The sequence below is a fragment of the Peromyscus californicus genome, unplaced genomic scaffold (assembly GCF_007827085.1).
Source record: "Peromyscus californicus insignis strain IS unplaced genomic scaffold, ASM782708v3 Scaffold_8__1_contigs__length_139910024, whole genome shotgun sequence".
Lineage (NCBI taxonomy): Eukaryota > Metazoa > Chordata > Mammalia > Rodentia > Cricetidae > Peromyscus > Peromyscus californicus.
Genome location: NW_026294606.1, coordinates 6,114,839 through 6,138,848, shown reverse-complemented (window position 1 = coordinate 6,138,848; position 24,010 = coordinate 6,114,839). Strand labels below are relative to the sequence as shown.

The window sequence follows — 24,010 nt, the reverse complement described above, 5'->3', positions numbered from 1 at the left end:
GACCCAAGTCAAGCAGACACTCTTGGAGAAAGACATGAAATCCAGGTACCAACAGGGACACCAGAGTGACTTCTAACTCTAAAACGAAGGGTGTAGTAGCTGGCGGTGAGGTGGGAGAATCTGGACAGACAAACTCAGACCTGGTGAGAAAACCCACTCTTAAATTAGTTAACTGACATAATCTGTACCCTAAGGGACTAAATGTGGATCTCCCCCCGCAGAGACTTCTCAATGATGGAAGATCCCGGCCCATGTACATGGCTTCCATCCTTCTCCACTGCCCAAGTTCCCAGACTTTCCAGGAAATCTGGCAGGAGGTCTAACACAAACTGAACAATATGCCATGTGTTGCTTAATTGTGTGTGTATGTGCGTGCGTGTGTGCATGTATCTCTCTGTGTGTGTGCTTGTGTGCATGTATGTGCGTGTTAAATACTGGACCACGCAGAAAAGAGAAATTAGAAAATAAACAGAGAATGAGAACTTCAGGACTGGCAAGATGGCATAAGCCTGACGATCTGAGTTCAATCCCCAGGACCCACCTAAGCGAGGAAGGAGAGAACTGACTGAGAGCTGTCCTCTGACTCCCAAATGCACACTGTGACACCCATGCTCCCACCCACACATGCACATATGCATACAGATGCACGCTGTAACACAAACATACCCCCAGCACACAGACATACACATACAGATGCACGCTGTGACACATATACACATGCACATATACATACAGATGCACGCTGTAACACAAACATGCCTCTGCACACAGACATACACATACAGATGCACGCTGTGACACACACACATGTACATGCACACATGCAATGATAAAGTTCAAAAGATTTTCTAAAAGAATCAAATAGAAAGTCTGTTTGGTCATCCCCCACTCAGCAAACACTTCTCTCAGCCATATGCCATTCTCTCCTCCCTACCCCCACTGCCCTTTGTGTCTTTAGCTCTTACTTGGCCTTCAAAATTCAGCTCAAGTGTCACTTGCATCTCCAAAGTTCATTTTTCATCCTTGTTTCTGCTCGACCCTTTAAAAAATAAGTAAAAGTGCACGCACCTATGACCTGTCAGGCCTGGACCTCCTACCTCCTGGCACACTTGCTCTAAAGGTCTTTTCAATGACCTTTCACACTCCTGGCCTCGTGGCCACCACCCACTCCTCCCAGCGCCCGGTCAGGAGCTGAGACAGGAAGGAATGCTGCATATTGGCTTTGGACAGGAAAACACGTTCAGTGCCCAGAACCTATCTCACAACACGCTTGCCAAACATGCACACTGGCCTTACAAATACCCCTCATGCCCTCACCACTCAGTTCTGGGGGATCGGATGCACTTTCACCCCATGTCCTTCTTACAGAGTGAACGTACATTTCAGGAGAGGCATATTCTGCCAGTTGTGTGGCTGCCTTCCCAAACCAAACTCAGCCCAAGGGATGGTACAGGGAAGCTAAACAATGCATACGCTCTACCATCTCGTGTCTGCAACTGCATGTTAGTGCCCAATTATTCCAATATCGGGTCTCAGGCTTATCCACAGACCTGCTCTAACTGCAGATGAATAACTCCTGTGATTAATCACCAAAATGTAGGTATTAAATAATTATAAAGGGAGAGATTTCAGTCTCAGAATCTGAAAAGGGAGTAGAGCGGGAGCGGGCCAGGAAGTCAGAATTCAGTAGGTGGTGTGTGCCAGCATCTATTCTAGGCCCCGATGAAGCTCTCCCTTCAGGTTCCATCTGAAAGGGCACAGGAAGGGTAGAAAAGTACCTTCGAAGCTCATTCATGACCTTGAAGGCCTTCCCCATGTGGGCAGGGTTGACAGTGACCGTCCTCTGGCTCTTCTCAGCATCCTGGGCCTGCACTGTGGACTGAGGGCTCAGCTTGATGCTGTGAGCAGAAGAGGGAGGGAAAGAGAGATCACGTATTAGCAAGCCCGGTTGCACATCTCCCAGGAGTCAACGGACTTGAGTCACCCACAGGGGCGTCTGTCAGCCTGCTGTCTTCACCCAGGAAGCAGTGGGGGAAGTACTGCAGCATTTCTGCAGGACCTTCCAATGCACCTTCCTCCAGAGGCTCCAGCTCAGATTCTCCCACCAGGCACTGGTCGTTACCCTCCACTCTTCCCTCCCTCCCTCCCCAAAGAGGAGGTGGTGTAAGCACTCTAACACTCACTATTTGGGGATGCTGGTCCACTTAGCAGTTAATGGGGGCTAATGTATGACAGGTATTGTATTTCTGTTCACGGGAGACATGATGGTAAACAAAGGCCAGTCCCTCCCATCACAAAATTCAGAGTTCGGTGAAGGAGAAAACCATGTAACAGTCAAACATCATAGGTTTTAAAGATTTATGTATTCGTGTATTTTATGTATATGAGTGCTCTGCCTTTATGCACACCAGAAGAAGAAATCTGATCCCATTACAGATGGTTGTAATCCACCATGTAGTTGCTGGGAATTGAACTCAGGACCTCTGGAAGAGCAGCCAGTGCTCTTAGCCGCTGAGCCAGCTCTCCAGCTCCCAAACATCATAATGTAAGCATTACAATTCCATAGGAGCTGCAGAAGCACAAGGGATCTAGTCAGTGATGCCAGGGTAGAAGAACCTCCCAGAAGCTGAGGAACTTAAAGTAGCCAGTGACTTAAAAAAGCGGACAGTGTCCCAGACGATGGGAACAGCAGGCACAATGACCAAAGGGGAAAACACCAAGTGTGTTCAAAGTGCACGTGGTTCAGGGAAACGAGGCCACAGGAGGAAGTGTTGGGGGGAGGGGTTGTCCTGCCGGAGCAGGGGAAGGGTAGGAATGGGTTTTAAACAGAAAGCAAACATATAGGTATGAACATATCTATAATCTAGAAAAACCACAGTGGCTGGAGTTTAGAGAACAGGGACTCACAAGTGAAAGCTTTTGGGAAACCATAATTCCACTGAAGGACAGGCAGTGTGGCTGGAGAGATGGCTCAGCAGTTAAGAGCACTGGCTGCTCTCACAGAGAACCTTGAGTTCGATTCCCAGCACCCACATGGTGGCTCACAACTATCTGTAACTACAGTTCTAGAGGATCGGAGCTCTCTTCTGGCCTCCATGGGCACCACAAGCATACACGATACACAGACATTCACGCGGGCAAAACACCATCTACATAAAGTAAAGTAAAAGTAAGAATTTTAGAAAGAAAAAATAGGAGTCTGTGGCTGTTATGGGAAACACAGACTGTATGGCCTACGTGAAGAGCAGGTGCAGCCTAATGCCCACTGTCTCAACACTGCTTGCACTGAAATCAAGGTATAAAACTTGGGAATGTGCTGCCGTGTCATGGGAGTGGGAGGGAGGAATCAAAAGAGTGAACAGGGAAAGGATCTTCTCCTCAGACAGGAGCTCCCAGGTCCAGTCCAGAACCTCGGAGGGAACTGCTCGGTCCGGACTCCACTGTGTGAGCAGGAAAACAGAAATGTTCCCATTTGTGCAGCATTGGGAGCCAGCGGTTTATCCCAGCTCTCGGACTTTAAAGGTGGTCCTTAGACTCCCCTATCAAGCATCTGCCACTGCTGGAGACAAAGATGCTTTTTTCAGAGGATGCACCCAAGTCCTGGGTGTCTTTACAGAGTTCACATTAGTATTCACCAGTATTGAAAATGCCAGACCCAAGGTTTGTCTGGCATAGCAGACCCCTCCTTTGGCTCCTACCTTCCCCAGCTTCCTGACTCCGCTCCCTTCACCTGAGCATGCCAGTGAGCTCTGGGGCTGTTTGGAGTCCTTGCACAAGGAAACCAACTGAACAGAGGAAGATAAATATTCAGATACACAAAGATGATTAGAATTATGTATTCAAGCAGGTTAAAAAAAATTGCCAAAGGCCTGGAAAAACGGCTCTGTGGTTAAGGCTGCTCTTTCAGGGGACCTGGGTTTGATTCCCTGAACCCATGTGGTAGCCACCTGTAACTTCAGTCCCAGGAGATCTGACACCCTCTTCTGGCTCTACTGGTATCAGGCACACATGTGGTACAGAGATACAAAACACTCATACACATAAACAATATATAAGTAAACTAAAATCTCAAGCCAGAAAATGTGGCCAGAGAGAGGAAGCACCCAGCAAGGATGAAAAGTTTGCATCCCAAGGCCAGAAGGGTATGTCCAACTTCCTGGTACCAGAAGGGTATGTCCAACTTCCTGGTACCAGAAGGGTATGTCCAACTTCCTGGTACCAGAAGGGTATGTCCAACTTCCTGGTACCAGAAGGGTATGTCCAACTTCCTGGTACCAGAAGGGTATGTCCAACTTCCTGGTAAGAGTGCATTCTTTTACTTTTGAGATGCAAGCTCTTCATGTATTAGATACTGAATTTTATAGCACCATGTCAAAAGGAAATTCAAGTTTTCCAGTGGGTTCTATTTATTGATCCTGATTCTTCCTTTTCCTTGTCACGCTGCCGTGGCTCACAAGGCTTCACAAACATAATGATCTGTTTTTGTCTCTCTAGCCAATTGCATTGGTCAATTTATATAAATACCTTATTTCTGTAGCTTCATAATGTCTAATTTTTGACAGGTTAAGTCCTCAAGGCTTTGACTGCTCTTGGGAAAGCACCTGTGCATCATTCAATCTAGTCCTTTATTCTTTCTAAAAATCAGCTTGTCAAGTTCCATGAAAACCCTGATAGGTCTTTGATGGAGAGTGCATTGAATTTATAGATCAGTTTAGACTGAACCAACATTTCTTTTGAGTTATTTCTCCCTATCCATGAACATGGGATATCTTCTGTTTACTTATGTCCTTTGAATTTTTTATTTATGTGTATGTGTGTGTGCCTGAGTGTACATATGTGCACCACATGTATTCAGGAGCCCACAGAGACCAGAAGAGGATTTCAAATCCTCAGAACTAGTCTTACAGTCAGTTATGAGCTGCTATGTGAGTGCTGGGAACTGAACTCCAGGCCTCTGCAAGAGCAGTAAACACTTGACCACTGAGCCATCTTTCCAGCCCTATGGGTCCTTTTTAACGTCACTCATGCATCTGTGTCTTTCTCTGAAGATCTTATACACATTTTGTTAGATTTTTGTGCTAAGTATATTACAGTTTTTCTTATTATTTTATGATAGAAATTGTCCTTTTTAGCTGGGTAGTGGTGGCACACACCTTTAGTCCCAGCACTCAGGAGGCAGAGGCAGGTGGAATTCAGAGTTCAAAGCCAGCCTGGTCCACAGAGAGAGTTCTAGGATAGCCAGGACTACACAGAGAAACCCTGTCTCAAAAAATAGATAAATAAAAATAAAAATAAAATAAAATAAAGAAAGGGAGGAGAAAAACAGAAAAAAAAAGAAAGAAATTGTCCTTTATAAGGTGTATTTGCTGATTGTTGCAATTTATGAAATATAACTAACATTTACAAATTGATCTTCTAGCCAGGCTTCATACCAAATTTGATACCATTGTATCAAATTATTTGCCATTAATTCAATTAAATGTTCTTTGTAGATAAACTTTATATTATTAGTGTATAATGCCAGAGATGATGTGATGATGTTCCCATTCTGTCTGTCTGTCTGACTCTGTGTGTGTGTGTGTGTGTGTGTGTGTGTGTGTGTGTGTGTGTGTGTGTGTCTTTGTATGTATGATCCTCCTGCCTCAATTTCCTGAGTAGCTGGGAGGACAGGCCCGTGGCACTAAGCCTAGTAGCTTCTATTGTTTTTAATTATTTTAGGTTTATGGGTATTTTGTCTCGTATATGTCTGTGTTCCACAAGTGTGTGCCTGGTGCCTATGGAGGCCGGAAGAGAGGATCTCTTCCCCAGAACTGGAGCTACATGTTTGTGAGCCACCACACAGGTGCTGCGATCAAAACCCAGGTCCTCTAGAAGAGCAGCCATCTCTCCAGCCCCTTGAGTTGTATTGTTTTTAACCAGTCTGAATACATAATTCTGATCGTCTTTGTGCATCTCTTTACTGAAAGAAATTCTGCGCTGGCTAAGATGGTAAAAGAATGCCAAAGAGAAAGAGAAATCATGAATATTCCTGTCATGGTCCTGATTTCAAAGACATTCTAATGTTTCCCATCGCATGTACTTATTATAGGATTTTGCTAAATGCATTTTATAGAGTTAAAAAAAACTCCCAAGTTGGGTGTGGTGTCACATGTCTGTAATCCCACCATATGCTGAAGCAAGAAGATTGTGAGTTCAAGGTTAGTCTGGGCTACACAGTGAGTTCCAAGCCAGCCTGGACTAGATAGGGAGAGCCTGTGTCAAAATTGAAAGGAAAGAGGAGAGGACAGTGATAAGGTATGTGACAGGGGAGAGGAGGAGAGAAGAATTCTCTACTTTCATTTAGACTTTTAAATCATGTTTATACTGCATTTTACCGAATCATCTTACATATATAATGAAATGATGGTATGTAGATCTTCCCTTTAATCTTTCAATGTGGAAAAGCCAGGATAAGAAGAGCGAATACAGAGCAAATGAAGGAACTGCTGAAGATCCTAGACAGCGAACACATAGATTAGAATTCAGGACCGCTGTCAGCTCTGCTTCACAAATACGCAAAAGGGGTAGACCAAAGGGCAGTGTTTCAGGGGACTGACACATTCTCTGCAGTGACTCTACCGCTGCTTTTCTGTTTCCTAATCTTCCAAATGGCCCAGGAATAACACATGTGCCTGTTAATGCAACTCTGTTTACAAAGGGCCTCCAGGATGGACTGCCTATAAAGTCCAACAAAGTATAACTCACACTGGGGCCTCCCTTAAAGGATGATGACTTGCCAACGTGCCCCAGCCACCCCAACACAGACTAGTCTTGACACCAGCAAGAACTCCAGGCCGTTTTCTCCCCCTGCCCTCCAACAGCTCCAGGAAAACACGGTCAATCCAAAGCAGTTCTAAACCTCTGGTTTCTAAAAGATGCAAGCTTCTTGGTGACATCACCATTGTTCAGCTCAGAGATGTGGAGAATCTGATGCATGATCCCACAGGAAGGAACAAAGTGGGTTCTGAGTCCCAGTATTCTCAAACTTTCTGTACTGCAGCTTATACACTCAACAAACTGTACAACATGTACATAAGTGTGCACATGCACACACACATGTGTCTCAGCATAGGATTCATGCCCAAGGACAATTACTAGATCCTGCCATTTCCTCCCCTAGGTCTTTCTCCCCAGATATATTTCATCACCCAACAGCACTGAGCTTTCTGGTTCTTGACCCCCAACTAAGGCTGTGGACCCTCTCTTCTCACCTACAAAACAGGCCACACTGAGTCATGCTGCCATGCTCTCAGCCAGGGTCTACAGCTGTGCTGTGGGATGGTCTGTATGTCAAATATGTTGCTGATTGGTCAATGAATAAATCACTGATTGGCAGTGGCCAGGCAGGAAGTGTAGGCGGGACAAGGAGGAGAATAGAGCTGGGAAGTGGAAGGCTGAGTCAGAGAGACACTGCCAGCCGCCATCAGGACAAGGAAGATGTAAAGTACCGGTAAGCCACAAGCCACGTGGCAAGGTATAGATTAATAGAAATAGATTAATTTAAGCTGTAAGAACAGTTAACAAGAAGCCTGCCACGGCCATACAGTTTGAAACCAATATAAGTGTCTATGTTTACTTGATCGGGTTTGAGCGGCTTGGGACTGGCGGGTGAGAGAGATTTGTCCTGACTGTGGGCCAGGCAGGAAAACTCTAGCTACACAGCTGCACTTCTCAACCCACTCAGACCCAATCTAAAGAGACTCAGCCTTCCAGGCTCCATGAGCTGGCAAGGGGTACACAGCCTATCAACTTCCCTCCATAATCAGTTCCTCCGTGCTCTTCCCAGTGGACCTGAAGCTCTGGCTGCTGATTAAAAGAACCTTCATCTACATCCCAGTGTCCAGGGTTTCATGCCACTGAATCAGACCATACTTAAGAGAAATCAGGTAACTGACCACGAATGTTCTCAGAATAGTCACCTACGCCACTTTTTGCGTGAGCGTTAGCAGACTCAGAACATGCCAAATGAATCCACTTGAGCAAATGTCTAAGGATCTAACTCAACAATTAATTTCACACATTATTCTGCTTACTAGTCAACTTACTTGTGGGACCAGCATTGATGCCATGCAGTGAATGATTCCTTCAGCCCAAGTGGTAAAAATGCCAAGAACTGGAGCTGGAGAAATGGCTCAGAGTAAAGAGTGCTTGCTGCTCTTCCAGAGGACTAGAGCTGTGTTCCCAGCACCCACATCAGGCAGCTCCCAACCTCCTGCCACTCCAGCCCCAGGGACTTCAATGTCCTCTTCTGTTCTCCATGAACATCAGAATGCATACACACACACACACACACACACACACACACACACATACACGCATGCACACATGCACACATGTACATACATACACATATAAATAAGAAAATAAAAATAAATCTTAAAAAAAAAAAAACAGACTAAGGACCCATCAGCAGCTCACAGAAAGGGAGTGTCACAAATTCGCTCACTGCATGTGTCTCTCCCAGGTGTCTGCTGACTCCATTCAAAGTCAGACTAAGACAGCCGAGCCTCAGAAAGGGCCAGGCATGGCTGTCCCTTCCTTCTTGAGCCGTTTGGGGTTTTGTTGGTGGTGGTGTTGTTTTGGACCGTTACACTGATCTCTCACCTGACCTCTCCACTGTAGATGTTCCTCTTTCCAAGGCTTCCTGCATACCACATACCACTGCCAAACTGCTCTTCCGAAAGGTGAGTAGGGTCCTGTCATATCCTCACCATCCACATGAAGGGGTTAAACTCTCCTACCTCCTCAACTAAATTTAGGCTCCAGTTCTCTGAGAAGGACAAACAGGTATCTTTTCTAACAAAGGGCCACTTATCTACAAGGCCCTTACATTCAAGGTCGAGGGAGAGCATAAACACAGAGGGTCTAAGTCGGCCTCACAGTGTCTCAAGAACAAACCCAGCAGCCCCCTCTGAGTCACGTCCAAGCTTGTGCACATGTGTCCAAAAATGATAAGACTAAACCTCAGCCAATTAGAAACATACTAATATAACTGCTGCCTGCTTAACCAATTATGTAGTTGACCCTGACACTCTCCTTAGCCTGCATGTCCCTCTTGGGGTTGTAGCCATTTTGTACAGGTGAATGACCCCACATGCACATTGGTATAATAAACGTTCTTTGTTCTTGCATACTATTTGAGTCTGGGGTCTTCCTTCAGTGTTTCCTTAAACTCTTCACAGCGACCATCTGCTATATGAATTTACTAGTCATGTAACATTATGTTTCAAAAACTACTATGGCAAGCTAGGCAGTGGTGGCGCACACCTTTAATCCCAGCACTCAGGAGACAGAGGCAGGCAGATCTCTGTGAGTTTGAGGCCAGCCTGGGCTACACAGGGAGCTCCAGGACAGCCAGGCTGTTACACAAAGAAACCCTGCCTCAAAGAAGAAAAGGGAAAAACAAACAAAAAACAAAAACCTACTATAGCAAAATGAATCTCAAAAATCCTCAGCCTAAACTCATGACTATTGCCTAGTATGCAGGTACCCCACAAGCACACCAACCTGGACTGAACCTGAACTGCCAGCCTGACCTTCCTCAGACATTTACTGAGTACCATTGTGTGCTAAGTGGATGAATGGCCACTGTGGATGGACTTCCCCTCCCTTTCCCAGCATCACAACCCGAGTGTCTGTCCCGTGATGATACTTCAGCTTTGCCTCCTCTAGGCAGCCTTGGAACTTCCTTTCCTGAATTCCTGTTGCATTCCTAGCCTGTGACCCAACCAGTACACAGAACACAGCTGTGTTTAATTGCCTTTCATTTCCTTATCTAACCATCCTCCCCTCACACCAGATTCAACATACTGACAGGTAAGGAAGGAAACATGTGTCCTTAGCACAACTGACTCCATGATGGAAGTGCCATTCAGGCTGCAAAACTCAGCATGTAGCTGGCACCATCTGCCAAAACAAAAGCAGAGACCTAATCCATCAAGGGCCATAGTTGTGGGAAGTCTCTAAATGTACTAACCTTGCTTTTTGGCGTCTGTAGTTAGTTCTGCTTCTGTCTAACTGTTCTTGTTAACTGAAATATGATGACCCAGGATATGGATTTTGTGCTTAAAAGCTCACCCTGAAAAGAAAGGCTCAGTGCTACACTGGGATCCTGAACACCCAATGTCATCACCAGCCAGTTAATAAAGACTTTCTATTGGCTTAAACCCATGTCTGAGCAGTCTTCTCTGGTGGATCCTCCACAACTCTGTATGACTGGCAATTGAGCCCACCCAGCACAGGATTATGATGCAGCAGGCCCTCATTGTATGTCATGGATGGGTTCCGAGCTGAAAACCTTCATCTGTCCTCATAAGTGTTGGATAGTAAAGCAGAATGGTCCTCACAAGTGTTGGATAGTAAAGCAGAGTGGTCCTTATAAGTGTTGGATAGTAAAGCAGAGTGGGGCTACAGTCTGCCTCCACCATGGCCAACAACTGCAGGTACTGACGTAGAGCAGGCCTCAGGGCAGAACTATAAAGGAATACGCAGAAACCAGTAAGCAGTATGCATAAAAGACATACACTCTAGCTGGGCAATGGTGGCGCACACCTTTAATCCCAGCACTCCAGGGGCAGAGGCAGGCGGATCTCTGAGAGTTCGAGGCCAGCCTGGTCTACAGAATGAGTTCCAGGTCAGCTAAGGCTACACAGAGAAGCCCTGTCTTGAAAAAACAAACAAATGAAGAAGATACCACTCTGACTACGCCTCTCTAGAGTCCACCACTTCCCCTGTCCTGAAATCCCATAGCCAATGTCTTACCCTCTCCCCTCCTGAGATTCTACATAAGTGAATCCATACATATCCCAAACTGCCCTCTCTCAAGCTGGTTCTTCTTTCTGTATTTGCTACCTCACAAGATGTAACCCACAGGAACACTGTAAGCCCCTTGAAGACCTCCCACCACCAGATTCTGCCCACAGAACACTCCAACTGCCTTAACTGCTTGACACAGACCCAGCCCTACAGAGAAAAAAGCCCAAGCTCAGGACTTAAAATCCCACCAATCCCTTAGCTCACCTCAGGCTCTGGACTTGAAATCCTACCAATCCCCACCCTGGAAAGCTCCATCCCCAAGAAGCGCTATATAAACTGTCTGCTGCTCAGTCCTCTGCTGCTTTTCATCCAAGCAGAGGCAGCCACCCTTCTGGAGTTTTCCCTCCCAATAAATCTCTAGTGTGAGGTTTGTTGTGTGGTGTGACTTTGTGGTACTCCTTGGCTCCTGACTGCAAAGATACCTTTCCCTTCAGAGCTGTAACACTTACATTGGGGAAACTCCTATACACACACACACACACACACACACACATACACACACACACACACACACACACACACACACACACACACACACACACACACACACACCCCTGAGCAGAGCTGTAACACTTACACTGGGGAAACCATAATAACACTTGAGGTTGGGAAAACTTTCCCCTCAGAGCTGTACCACTTACAAACACACCTATCCAAGACAGAAACTGGGGCGTTGTCCTCGAGAGCTTGTTTCATGCACACACCTGTCACCTACACCCACAAGTCTGATTCCATGCCCTCTAACACCTCTGCTGCCCGTCTTCTTCTCTTGGTCACTACTACCACAAGCCTCCTTCTGCCTCTTCTATTTCCTGGGTTATCACCATTAACTCCTCCACGATGTTAGCTTGGTCAAGGCACTTCAACACGAAGCCTCTTCCTGATTCCTCACAGGATTCAGAATGAATCTCAGAGAACTATCATGGTCTTGTATAGCCCCACCGTTGCCCTGGAGACTCTTTATTACCACATAACTAACATGCCTGCAACAGCCTAAACACCTGATGCTCTCTGGTCTGGTAAAGCGTGTCTGCCTAAAGCACACTCCCCATCACCACCTTCTCTCCTCACGTGTCTACCCAGAAGCCCTTCCTACCACGCTCCACTAGCCGCCTGACCAGTTCTCTTCCACGCTCCCATCATACCCCAAACTTCTCTCTGCTGTCTTCCCAACAGTGTGTACTGCTCAATGGTCACAGCTGAACGGGGGCTGGGGAGGAGAAGCACCCTGACCAATTACGGTTATTTATTATTTCCAATAGTATAAGTCATCCCTCCATGAGAGATTTCAAACTGCCAACTTGTCTCTTGGGATTTGGAGACAGATATATGCTCTTAATGTACAGCCATTTCCTATGAGATACAACAGATCTAAATTCAAAGGCTTAGATGAGAGTAATATTTGAGAGTTGTGAGCCCTATATGTATATATTTTAATATAATTTTATGTTATTTAATTTTCATAATAGCCAAATTGAATAACTGAGTCACAAAATTCCTGAAAATTTAATAAGTGGCTTTGGCAAGTTTGACTCCATGAGACTGAGCTCCGTGAGAACCAAGATGGTGCCTCAATTCCATCTTCTTAGCATGCAGCACATAACAGGCACTCAACAAGCCTTGGGGAAACGAAAGTTACGTGGACTGAGACTACCAAGCTTGCGCCTCCTTACTCCCCCTCTCTAAAACTAAGCCTGGCTTTATCTCCTTCCATCCCCTGCTTTCACATCACTTTGGGGAGACACAGCCCAGACCCCTTCATGTAGTAAAAAAGCAGGATTGGGGGGGAGAAAAAGCCAGCAAGAGAAGAGGGGAAATCTAGTAAGACAGTGTTTACCTTAGGAGTCCTCGGGTTCCCGTGCGGGAAGAACCCAGGCAATGAGTCCAAAGGAAAGTGAGGAGGCCGTAAGCTCCTCCAAGTAAGCTACCAGCAGGGTTTAGAGCCCTAGAGAGCGAGGACCTCCAGTCATCGACAGTATGGAGGATCACCCAGGGGTTAAGGAATCCAGGGTAAGGCAGCCAAAGCTTATAGATTAACGATTCCCTCACAAGTCTTCACAGGACAGAGCTCAGAAGCGGTCAGTTCATGCCAGGCCTCATACATGGGGCCCAAGAATGTTATATTCAAGCCAGCAATGAGACAATAAAGACAGGCAGTCACCTAAGGAAGGCAGAGCTACACTAAGGAAGGTCCAACAGGACCAGACTATATTCACTGTATTCTCTCAGCAAAGAAAGGTCCTTTGGAAGGAAAAAGCCGAAAGCTAGATATTAGCTGTAGGTCCCTCTCATCTTATACTCTATAGAAAATATATAGAAAAGGGATATCCCACGATGTCCCTTGGTTAAGCCTCAGGTTGGAGCACAGAACCTGAAACCTGTAACTCACTACACAGCCTTTAGAGCACACTGGCCTCTGGTGCCTCCTGCAGGGTCCCCTTCAGAGAGCAGAAAAGCAGCAGCCACTGTCGGTAATACTTGGCTAGTTTCCCTACAGATTAAAGGTGAATGTGCTGCCCACTGTACTAGGCTCTCACGAGGTCACCAGCGAGAGTTCTCAGGCTGGAGAGATGGCTCAGCCATTAAGAGCACTGGCTGCTCTTCCAGAGGTCCCAGGTTCAATCCCAGACCTATGTGGCAGCTCACAACCAGGAGAGCTAACGCTCTCTTCTGGTCTTCAAGGGCATCAAATGCACACACTGTGCATAGACACACATGCAAGCAAAACACCCATAGACATAAATAGCAAATTCCTGCAGGCCGCAGGAATATATCATAAGAACTCAGCTGGTTATGGCAAAGTCACTACCTGGAGGGATCAAGGAATTCCTCCAGAGGAAGCCAAATTCCAAGGAGTTTTTGGTGTTATTTGGCTTGTCATATACCAGCTGTATTCTGTTATGAAAATCATGTGTGCCTTCATAGTTTTCCCAATTGACTTTTCCCCAAGAAGGGCTAACAGTGTGGACTGATCACTCTCTGGACATACACATTACAGGTATTTGGAGAACAGCCTCAGGAAAGGCTTTCTCTAGGATCAGATATCTCCCTTGGCCACTTTCAAGGACTAGCAGTAATAACAGTCCACATGCAAGTCTCCTGATTTAAGGTAAATTCCACAAGGAGACACCACCTAGGTCAGGTGGACGTTAAGTAATAGCTTTACACAATTCAGCTCAGACCCTCCTTTCTTACAGCCTTACTAACTTTATAGACTGCTAACTCCTTACCTAACCACTTCTAGGAATATTTAGATAACCTTCTGCGCTGACAGCTATGCTCAGCCAGAAGCCCAGTTCAAGCCTCCCTGTAATGATCATCATTGGCAGCATCCGGCTAGGTCCATCCCCAGGTGGAGGAAAGTACCTTATCAGAGATACCTCTGTACTCTCTAAGAACAGACTTAAGCGCCCAGACTACCTGTTTGAGAAGGCCTGGTGGATATGCCAATTAAGCTTAACTTCCTCCTTTCCCAAATCTTACCTCTAGTTCCAGATCTCCCTTTAACTATCACCAGAGGCATCTACCTGTACACAGGTTGCCTAGCAACCGAGCACACTTTGCCCCACCCTGCAGAAAAACAGCAGATAGCTTGAACAGATAGGAGCCACAGGAAAAAAGAAGACAGTTTTATTTTCTCCCATGGACCTAGCAACTTATAGATGCTTAACATTTTCTACTAATCATGTTTAAGACTATAGTTGAACACATAAAATCCCTCTTCTTAGATATTACCCGAATTTAGCCTTTGGTTAATTCATTTTCCCATTGGTCACTTCCCTTTAGAGTTGCAAATGATAATTAATGGTTATTGCCTCTCTATGTGATTCTTATCACCCCTCCATTTGACCCTGGAAGCCTGGCTTTGCACTGCCAAGGGATTACTGCTTGTAAGTGTATATATACCAGGACTTCCAGGGCACTGGAGGATGGAGAAGAGAATTGAAGAACTAGACGGGTAAGAACTTGAGAGGAACAAACTCAGACGGGGAAGAACTAGGTTGAAGGGCTAGAAGAGAGTACTAGAGGAACAAGATGGAAGATGAGGAAGAGCCAGATGGGGAAGAACAAAATGAGGAAGAGCCAGATGAGAGAGGAGATGATATGGGAAAGAACAAGATGGATGAGAACCTAGAAGGGGCAGAACTAGATGGATTAAAACCTAGAAAGAGCAGAGTTAGATGAAGGAATTAAAATAGAACCTGGAGGGGACAACAGATAAATGTAAAGAGAAATTGGGCAAGAAAGGAGCTAAAAATGAGAGCAGAGTATAAGCTTGTAAAGAGAGAACCAATACAGAATAATAAAGTATATGGACTAAGGAGTTTCGTGTACATAGATTCATTTCTTTTCTTCAAAGATTTATTATCAGCTGGTTGTAGATTCTTCCCGGACCCCGGGAGGGGACTATCGAGGGACTGGACCCCCGTAGTCACCAATAGTAAATAATATAAAAAGATCAGATTTCTGAATCCATGAGACCTTGGATAAACTACAGATCTAGGAAGTACCGCAATCCTAAAGGTCAAGACAAAAATTACCAAATTTTGTTGTGTGATATTTTGATTGCACTCTGACACTTCCAAGACTGCCAATAAAGTTTGCTTTGAATCAAAGGGTGGAGTTAGCTACTAGCTGACCAAAATTAGCCATAGAGGTTTTGGAGGACTAAGGACATATAGAGAGACACAGGAAGTGGTCGGGAGAGGCTCAGAAACATTCTCAACCCTTTTGGACTGAGGAAGGAGAGAGAGAGGAGGTCACTGGTCACTTCTCTGCCTCTTCTCTGATCATTCAGATTCTTATCCTGATGTCTGACTCCCGAGTTTTTATTGATAAAGAATAATTAGATAAACGCTTCAAAATTTAGATGTCTACTTCTTGATTGGTGAAGAACTTGGTACTTGAGTATGTCCAGCCACCAGAATCTAGACCCTAATAAACCCTGCCATCAAGTAACATCATTTACACATAAGCCACATACTCTCTCAGCAGGGCCACCTTGAATCCCGGCATCAGAGTGATGCTGTGAAATAGCCCACATAGGCACACAATAGCTATGCATCAAAAGCTATGAACCCCAGGGGACAGTCAATCACAGTCAACATTTACTGGAAGCTGGCTCTGCCAAAGGGTCTTACCCATTATCTAGTTTCATCAACAATAGTATGAAGCAGGAACTGCTATCTCCGGAGGCTCTGAGATCAAATTTGTCGGGACAATCCTACATGATAATAATTTTCCTGAGCTTGTCAGCCCTTCACATCAGCCAGCCCTGATTCATGAAAGCTGTTGGTAGTTGCTGCTGCCTGTACTGCACCCTCCTCCCTGATCAACTTCAAGAACAGGTGTTAATTAATCATATTCCTGAAGGCCTAATTCATGACTTTCTTTAGAATTAGGATGGAATAAAACAAGTTATATAAAGATTTAAAACACTTGACTTCATACAAATAGAACTAGACAAGGAAAGAGACACACTCCCTGCGATGTGGCTTTTGAAAGCCAAGCTTGTATTAGGCTTGAATGGGAGAGTTGAACTCACAGAGGCCATGGTGTGAATTCACAAGTGAAAAGGAAAGTAGGAAGCTGGAGAGATGGCTCAGTGGTTAAGAGCACTGGTTGCTCTTACGGAGGACCCAAGTTCGGTTCCCAGCACCCACGTTGTGGCTCACAAACTCTACAATGTCAGTTCCAGGACATGTCTTCTGACCTCCAAGAGCAAAAGGAACATACTTGGTACACAGACATACATGTAAGCAAACATTCGTACACACACAATAAAAACAAAGAAGTCCTTTTTTCAAAAGGGAAAAGCAGCCTAAGATCTTCACAGATCACAGGAAGTCACATTCTACCTGAGATTCACTGAACTTACATAACAAGAAAAAAATCTTAGAACAAAGCATGTTCAAACTATTTTTTACATAGCTTCTCACTGGTCTGTTCAATTTAACCTACTTTTAGGGTTCATCTAGAAATTTTTTTAAAAAAATAGGTCATTTCCATAGTGGGGATGTTATCAAATAAAGTAGACAATTTAGAACACACACAGAAAAATGTTCTTGCCTGGAACGGCCTTAACAATCTAAAACTTATCAAAGAAACCCTAAAAAGCCAAATCTTGGTGTGGAAAAAAATGAAATAATGGCCCCTGTTGCTGACTCTGTTCCCTTTCCACATTTAAAAAAAAAAAAATCAAGATCCAAATGGAAAATGTGACCTCAGTTATCACCACTGCAATGATGTACAGTGTCTCAGGAGGGGTGTGGCAGCCCAAACATTTCTGCACAAGTGTCTACTCACAACTTCTGGGGCCAAGGAGAGGCCAGCAGTGACTGGCCAGCAGGAATTGGAGTAGAAAACACTGCTCTGTTGCTGGACGTGTGCCCTGTGCTGGGTCTCACCTGTGTTTACCTGGTGATGCAAACTCCGGTGTTTGAGGAGGGAAGGCCGGCGTCCCAGGCTGTCCCCCAGTGTTTCTCTGTCTGCTACTATCAAGAGTAAACATGCCTCCATCCCAGGAGCTCCTTGAGGCACAGGAGCCGGCTCCTGTCAATAAGAGACAGCCAAGAAGACCATCCCCTAAAGACATCTCATAGGTGATCACAGCAAAGTTGTATCTGAAAGCCTTTTCAGGAGCTCTCCACCCTTCCATGATGAAAACCATACAACATAAAGAAAAATAAGCAGCCAGCTTCTCCTTTTGATGATGTCTCTACTAAAAAAATACTTTTCTCTGCAACTGCTGCAGATCTATCTGCCAGTCTGGACCTTCAGGGTGTGTGTGTGTGTCTGTGTGTGTGTCTGTCTGTCTGTCTGTGTCTGTCTATGTGTGTGTCTGTGTATTTGTGTCTGTGTTTGTCTGTGTGTCTGTCTGTCTGTCTGTGTCTATGTATGTGTAACATACACAACAAAATTTATAAGTTTTATTGTGAAGCCCATTGAATTGCCACATAACCATGACCACTATCCACCTCTACAACTTACCCTCCCGATTTGAAATCCCACACCTAGGAGGCAGTCCCTACTCCCCTTCTTCTCCCCCTGGCAAGCACTTCACTTTCTGTTGCTATGAATTGAGTTTATCTTGAAAGTGGAAATTTTATTTTAATACATCTACAAGGTTGATTTTCAAGTCTAAAATAAAATCCTAACAGCAAGGGCAACTGCCATTTTAGTGTCTGAGAGACTCGGGGAAGGAGGGGGAGGGAAAAAAAGAGCTGGAGCCCCTTTGTTGATCCGAACCCCAAACCACCTCTCTCCACTCGTCAGGCCTTGGTGGTTCCCCATAGAGGAAGGTTCAGCATCAGAAGGCCTAGCAGAGCTGAGGAACCTGGGATGAGGCAGAGGAAGCGCAGCCCCCAGGCTCTTCAAGGTCTTAGTCTGAGCAAGTGGTACCCAGCTCATGCCCACTGGGGCATCCATGTGCCACATGGCATCTGTAAAGGGAGGTAAAAATAGTAAATAAAATACAAGCGATGTGGAGCCCTGTGAGGCACCTCACTGTGTAGAGATCACTTAAGTAGGGTGATACCTGCTAAGCTTTCTCTCTATGTTCCTCGTGTGAGCAGACCACATAATCTGCTTTGGATAATTGTTATAGGAAAATCCTAAAGGCTTTGTTAGCATCTCGGGGTGCAGCACAGAATAGAGGGTCCAGGGGTAACAGTAGCTGCCGTATTCTAAGCACTTACTCCATGCCAGAAAAAAACAAAATGAGGGACTATGCACACACTGCCTGGTTTAATCTTCACAACAACCCCATGAAGAATAGTGTGATTGTTCCCTTTACATATAAAAAAAATAGCTCAGTAAAAATACGACACACGCAAGGTCATATGGCTTGCAAAATACTTCACTGAGTTAGTGTTCCTCCCAAGCCCACACTTTCAATTAATAACATTGCAAGGTAAAAAGTATTTTTGTACCCTCATAGCAAGGAAAGAAAATTATTCATAGAAATCTTTTGGCTGAAATGTTTTAATGCTTAAAAATAGCCCCAATTACGTTTCAGCAGGTTAAATGCGGAACAAGCACCAGACACAGAATGCCTCCAGTCCCTGGAGATTGGACTCGTGACCTGGGTCAATCACCCTTGGTTTCAGGAAACTTATAAACCAAAGCTATTTCCACCTCTTCCTCCATGTCAAGGCATGACATTTCAAGTGGAGCTGAGACAATCAACTTGATAGCCAAGGATGTTCAGATACTTCAATCTTTTCTCTCACCTTTTTAGTTACCAGAGTTCCTCACAAAAGTCACCAGCTAAGGTCAAGATGCAAAGAATAGGAGAAAATGGATGTCTACACCATACCCCTCCCCTCTAAGCCCATGGGTCTTTGTGGAAGAGGCGGGTGGAGAGGGTGCAAGGGCCAGAGATGGTGGAGGACTTCAAGGAAGCTGTGTTTTCCCAGATAACAGAGCAGCTGCACACAGGAACTCACAGCAGCTATGACGACGTGCACAAGATTGCTGCAAACTCAAGCCACACAAAATCCCAGCATGGAGCAGGGAGAGCCACAGAGCCCCACCCGGAGCTGAGGAGACACTAGCATCTGATGGCTACGGCGAGGGGGAGAGTCGGGCTTCCTTACTGGTGTATTTTCTGGTATACTGGCCACACTCTGGGGCAGGCCTCACAACCAATAGTGATTGGGTAACACAAACCAGACTCAAGTGGTTTGGGGGGGGTAGTACAAGAGAGGGGGCATGAACATGAAGCTGGATGCGTTGAGAAGGTGGGAACGGATCAGGGAGTGATTGGGGAAAGGGAGATGAATACGATCCAAATACATTGTAAGAAATTCTCAAAGAATTAATAAAACTGGTTTATATTATCAGTTAACCAGAAAATTACTACCCAGTGCCTGCTTTGGCGAAGCCAAACAGTAAGTAGTCAGTGAGAAATACTAAGGAGGAAGTACAAAGACACCATCTTCATGTGAGTTATATGAAGCAGAGACACAAAAGGACTTGCTTGGCCTCTCTTCGGGTCTAGGATACAAACAAGAAGTTTGGTCAGGTCAAGTGGTACACACTTTCAATCCCAGTACTTTGAAGGCATCAGTAGGTGGATCTCTGTGAGTTCGAGGCCAGCCTGGGCTACCGAGTGAGTTCCAGGAAAAGGCACCAAAGCTACACAGAGAAATCCTGTCTCAAAAAAACAAAACAAAACAAAAAAGATGGAAAGAGAAATGTTATCAAAAAGAGCTCTGAGAATGAGGATTTGTGGCCAGAGAAAAGGAGTATGAGTAACCACAAAAAACACCAACAGGACTCTTGGTGGGTGGATGGGTATGCTTTGGAAAGAGATGGCAGACAAATCAAAGAAGACTTACTTGTTTGGCAGGTAGACTGTCCCTAGAACAGGGACAAAAAGTAACGATCCGGGCAGCCTGGTGAATGTTGGAAATTCTCAACTTGGATTTCTTGTCTATGTGCAGTCTCCAGTGGACAAAAGCAAATGGGGACTCCGCCACAGACATCAGCTCCCCTCACTCACCAGTTGAAGATGATATGAGGACTTGTGAGCACTGAACTGTGGGCACGATCACTGCCCCCAAATGCTCAGCTGAGAGCAGTCTCGCGCCAACCTCAGCCCAGACGTGCTATGGGTCATGCAGGCAGACACAGTCCATAACTTCACACCTCCATCACATCACTCCTTCCTTTGCTAGCTACGGGCTGATAAGAAAGAGCAAGACCACTGTCCACCTCTGCCCCAAGGCCTCTGGATGTCCCATTGCTTAGGGGGACTGCTGTTGTGAAGAGAGCCCAGAGGCAACATACATGTCCTAGGCTACCAGTTCTCAACCTGTGAGTCATGACCCTTTGTGGGTCAAACGACCCTTTCACAGGGATTGAATATCAGACATCCTGCAAATCAGATATTTACATTACAATTCATAACAGTAGCAAATTAGTTATGAAGTAGCAACAAAAATCAGTTGGGGGTCACCACGACATGAGGAGCTGAGCTAAAGGGTTGCAGCGTTAAGAAGACTGAGAACCACCGCTCTAGACTCTCCCTGTGAGTGGGACTGTCCAGAAGCGCTGGTCTCTAAGGCTTTTACAGACAGAGTGAAAGGAACCACAGCTGTTCTCACTGGGCTGTCAGGACAAGACGCTCTCATCAAGGTGCTCTCCAAATATGTCTGCACTGATTTCGTGAGCCTGTTCCCAGGGAACCAGCAACTCACAACTTAGAGGAAAAACCTTCTGGCTCTCCCTGTGGTCTTCTCTCCTCAAGGAAAATGGCAAAGCCTGTTCTCTGCACCAACCCACGGATGAGGAGGTGGTGGCGCTCAGACTTCTGATGCGTAGTCTGCCAGATCTGGCCCTGCACTGAGAACCTTTACAGTGGGAGGGTCAGCTCTTCAGACAAAGTAAAACTGTATACGCTCCTGTTTGCCAGCTTGTTCCTGCTCAACACAAGCACTTAAATGCCTTCTGTCGATTCCTATTTCGCTGAAAGTCTGTGGGTTCCTCTAAGACAGACCTTGCAGCGTCTCTCAAACTTTGTGATACAGACAAAACCAGTTGTGAGCAAATGTCAATTGTCTAGGTTTCTCCTTCACTCATACCAGCACAGAAGCCAGAGTCCACGAACATACATATTTAGACTTGTTTTTAGGAAAGCCATCCACTTGGCATATTTCCTGAAGATTCAACCACCTCCTGTGAAGGAGGCAAGTGATCGCTCCAAGGCCAGCCCCGCAATGACATCAAAACCCCCCATCAAAGAAAGACACCCTGGAGAATGGGAACGCCTCCCTGAAGCAGCCTGGAAAGGGCAATCCTGACTCAAGCCATGCTGAAACTATTCTCCAACGCCAGCCAGGAAGTTCCTTCTTTTGGCGTGCTTTGCTGCCCAGCAAACACAGACTTGCCTTGGCAAGAGCCAAGAGTCTCTGTAGCTTTGAGCCTTGGAAGAGGTAGGTTTCCAAAGGGACTTTCCTGCCTTCGCTCTGCTTTGGGATTCCATAGTGGCCAGGATTTGCAACCCCGCCTCGCTGATGCAAACATAAACGCCGGGTAGTTACACCTTAAGCTCACGTTTGCTTACACATGCATACCGCACACACCATGCTTACACATACATACCTTTCGCCCTCCATTGTGGGAGGCCGGGCAGGGTTAGTAGCCACCAAACTGTGCATGCACCCGGGAACTAGCGCTGCTCCCTGGGTTCTCCCAGCAGCCCCGTGAGGGATTCTGATCAGCAACAGTGATTCAGCATGGCTGCAAGTGAGACCTCGCTCCCTGTCCTCCTTCCTCTGACTTACTCGCGGCAGCTTCTACCGCAGAAGCGGCAGGGGTAGAAAATGTCTTACCCAGAGCTCCCTGCAGCCCGTTCAGCTGCTAAAAGCAGCAACCCACTCGCTCCCCCTCCCCCGCAGGGTGGCTTCTCCTCTGTCTCCTAGGAACAGCCACAGCTTCGGCGGCTACCCTAGGGCTATGCCACCTTTCCAGCTGCTTCCACATCTGCTCAGGCATCCCCAGCCCTGGCGACTAGCCCACCCCACGGTCTCCTGCCTCCTCTGCTGCACTGCAAAGAATCAGAGGACTCCTCACTAACGGAGAAAAGCTGACGCCTCCTTTTCTCCTCCTCCTAAGCTATGAGTCTGTGGGCCTGGCCAGATTGCTGGAATGAGGAGGCCCCTCTGTGGCCTGCGGTGGAGTTTACCCACCTAGGGAAATTCACTTGTAACATCAGCTCTGCTTAATTGCCCTCCCCAAGCCCATAGTAGTTCTGAGAGGTGACAATAAGACAAGTGGAATTTGGGTGGGTGTCATAGAAAAGAAATGAATAAGGAGAATTAGACATGGGAGCTGGAGCGTTGTTATGTTGGGGGGCTGGGCAACTGAAAAAAAAAACAAACCCTGTATTACAAAAATCCCAAAGAGCATTGCAGTGATCAGTCACAAGACCACTGCCACACTGTCGTCCCGGGCCACGCTGTCGTCCCGGGTCACGCTGTCGTCCCGGGCCACGCTGTCGTCCCGGGCCACGCTGTCGTCCCGGGCCACGCTGTCGTCCCGGGCCACGCTGTCGTCCCGGGTCACGCTGTCGTTCCGGGCCACACTGTCGTCCCGGGCCACACTGTCATCCCGGGCCACACTGAGCGCTAAGGTCTGCCATGCTGAAGCTTCTACAAGCTGTGACTCCAGCTCACATGTCTGCTACTGAGCCCCAGTATCCGGCCAAAGCTCCTGTTCACTCTAGCTGTTGACCCTACCTGGAATGGCTCCTCCAAACCTCGGTCCTTGAATCTTTATGGAAGGGCACTAGATCACAGGTATTCTAAAACCTTCCCTAAATCACACCAATGACAGCCAGTGGCCTCCAAAATAACTCCAAAGGGCATTGCCCTTGCTGTTCATCTCCCCTAATAGAATGTCTTGGGGAGCTCGTTATTTACATGCCTAGTTTCTTGAGCTAAACGACAATCTTGTGGAAAGCCAGAAGCTAGCTGTGTCTCCTAGACGTAACCAGTGGGCTCAGAGATAATTGGGTCAATTAGTGATGAAAATTGGCTCAGCAGCTTCTCTGATGGTGTAGACAAACCATCATGTACATCTGCTTGAGAAGGAAATTTTACTGGGCTCTGTGTTTGTGGGGAACTTCAGGGGGATACAGTGGTGCATGTGAAATTAAGAGCTGCTCACTACATGTGTTACTGTTATAATTCTGACCTGTTAAATTTCTTCAGTGTTCCACAGACCTCACGTCATCAAGCAAAGAGGGAACACAGGTCCAGAAAGCACAAGTATTAATAATAACTTGAACTTGACACAACATTCTGACCTCAAACTGGCTAAGGTGTGAGTCTCAAAGTTGATCTCCCTAACACCCCAGTGTCCTCTTAGTTGGGACCACTGCCCAGTCATTCTCCCTCAGATGAGAGGAGCCACGAGTGACGGCTCACACCCAAACCCCCATCTCCCTCCCACCACTTCCCTTCCTCCTCTATCAGCTTCGTGGTTCTGCTGCAGATATTTCCTCTGGCCGTCAATCACAGGGGCCACAGAAGCTGAGCATCACAAACAAGGAAGTGGGATCCTAGAATCTGTGCCAGAATGCAGGCATGTGACTAGTGTAGGAAGACAGCTGGGTGAGTCACAAGAGGTGTGTAAAACTGGCTTCCCTTCT

At 46.3% G+C, this 24,010-nt stretch overlaps 1 protein-coding gene across 5 annotated transcripts in view; it reads right to left on the bottom strand.

The window, feature by feature from the left end:
* Nucleotides 1–22,442, bottom strand: part of Klhl3 (kelch like family member 3) — a 124,131-nt gene extending 101,689 nt beyond the window's left edge. For 2 of the 5 annotated variants that reach the window (XM_052726816.1, XM_052726819.1), the window contains exons 1-2: nt 21,961–22,441; nt 1,779–1,898 (exon numbers count right to left, since the gene is read on the bottom strand). In XM_052726816.1, the coding sequence (XP_052582776.1) occupies nt 1,779–1,898; nt 21,961–22,016 (176 nt within the window). In that variant the 5' untranslated portion in view covers nt 22,017–22,441. Of the gene's footprint in view, nt 1–965; nt 1,040–1,778; nt 1,899–21,960 lie in introns of all 5 variants that reach the window. The other 3 variants (XM_052726817.1, XM_052726820.1, XM_052726815.1) reach the window with 3 other exon arrangements.
* Between the last annotated feature and the right edge of the window lie 1,568 nt (nt 22,443–24,010).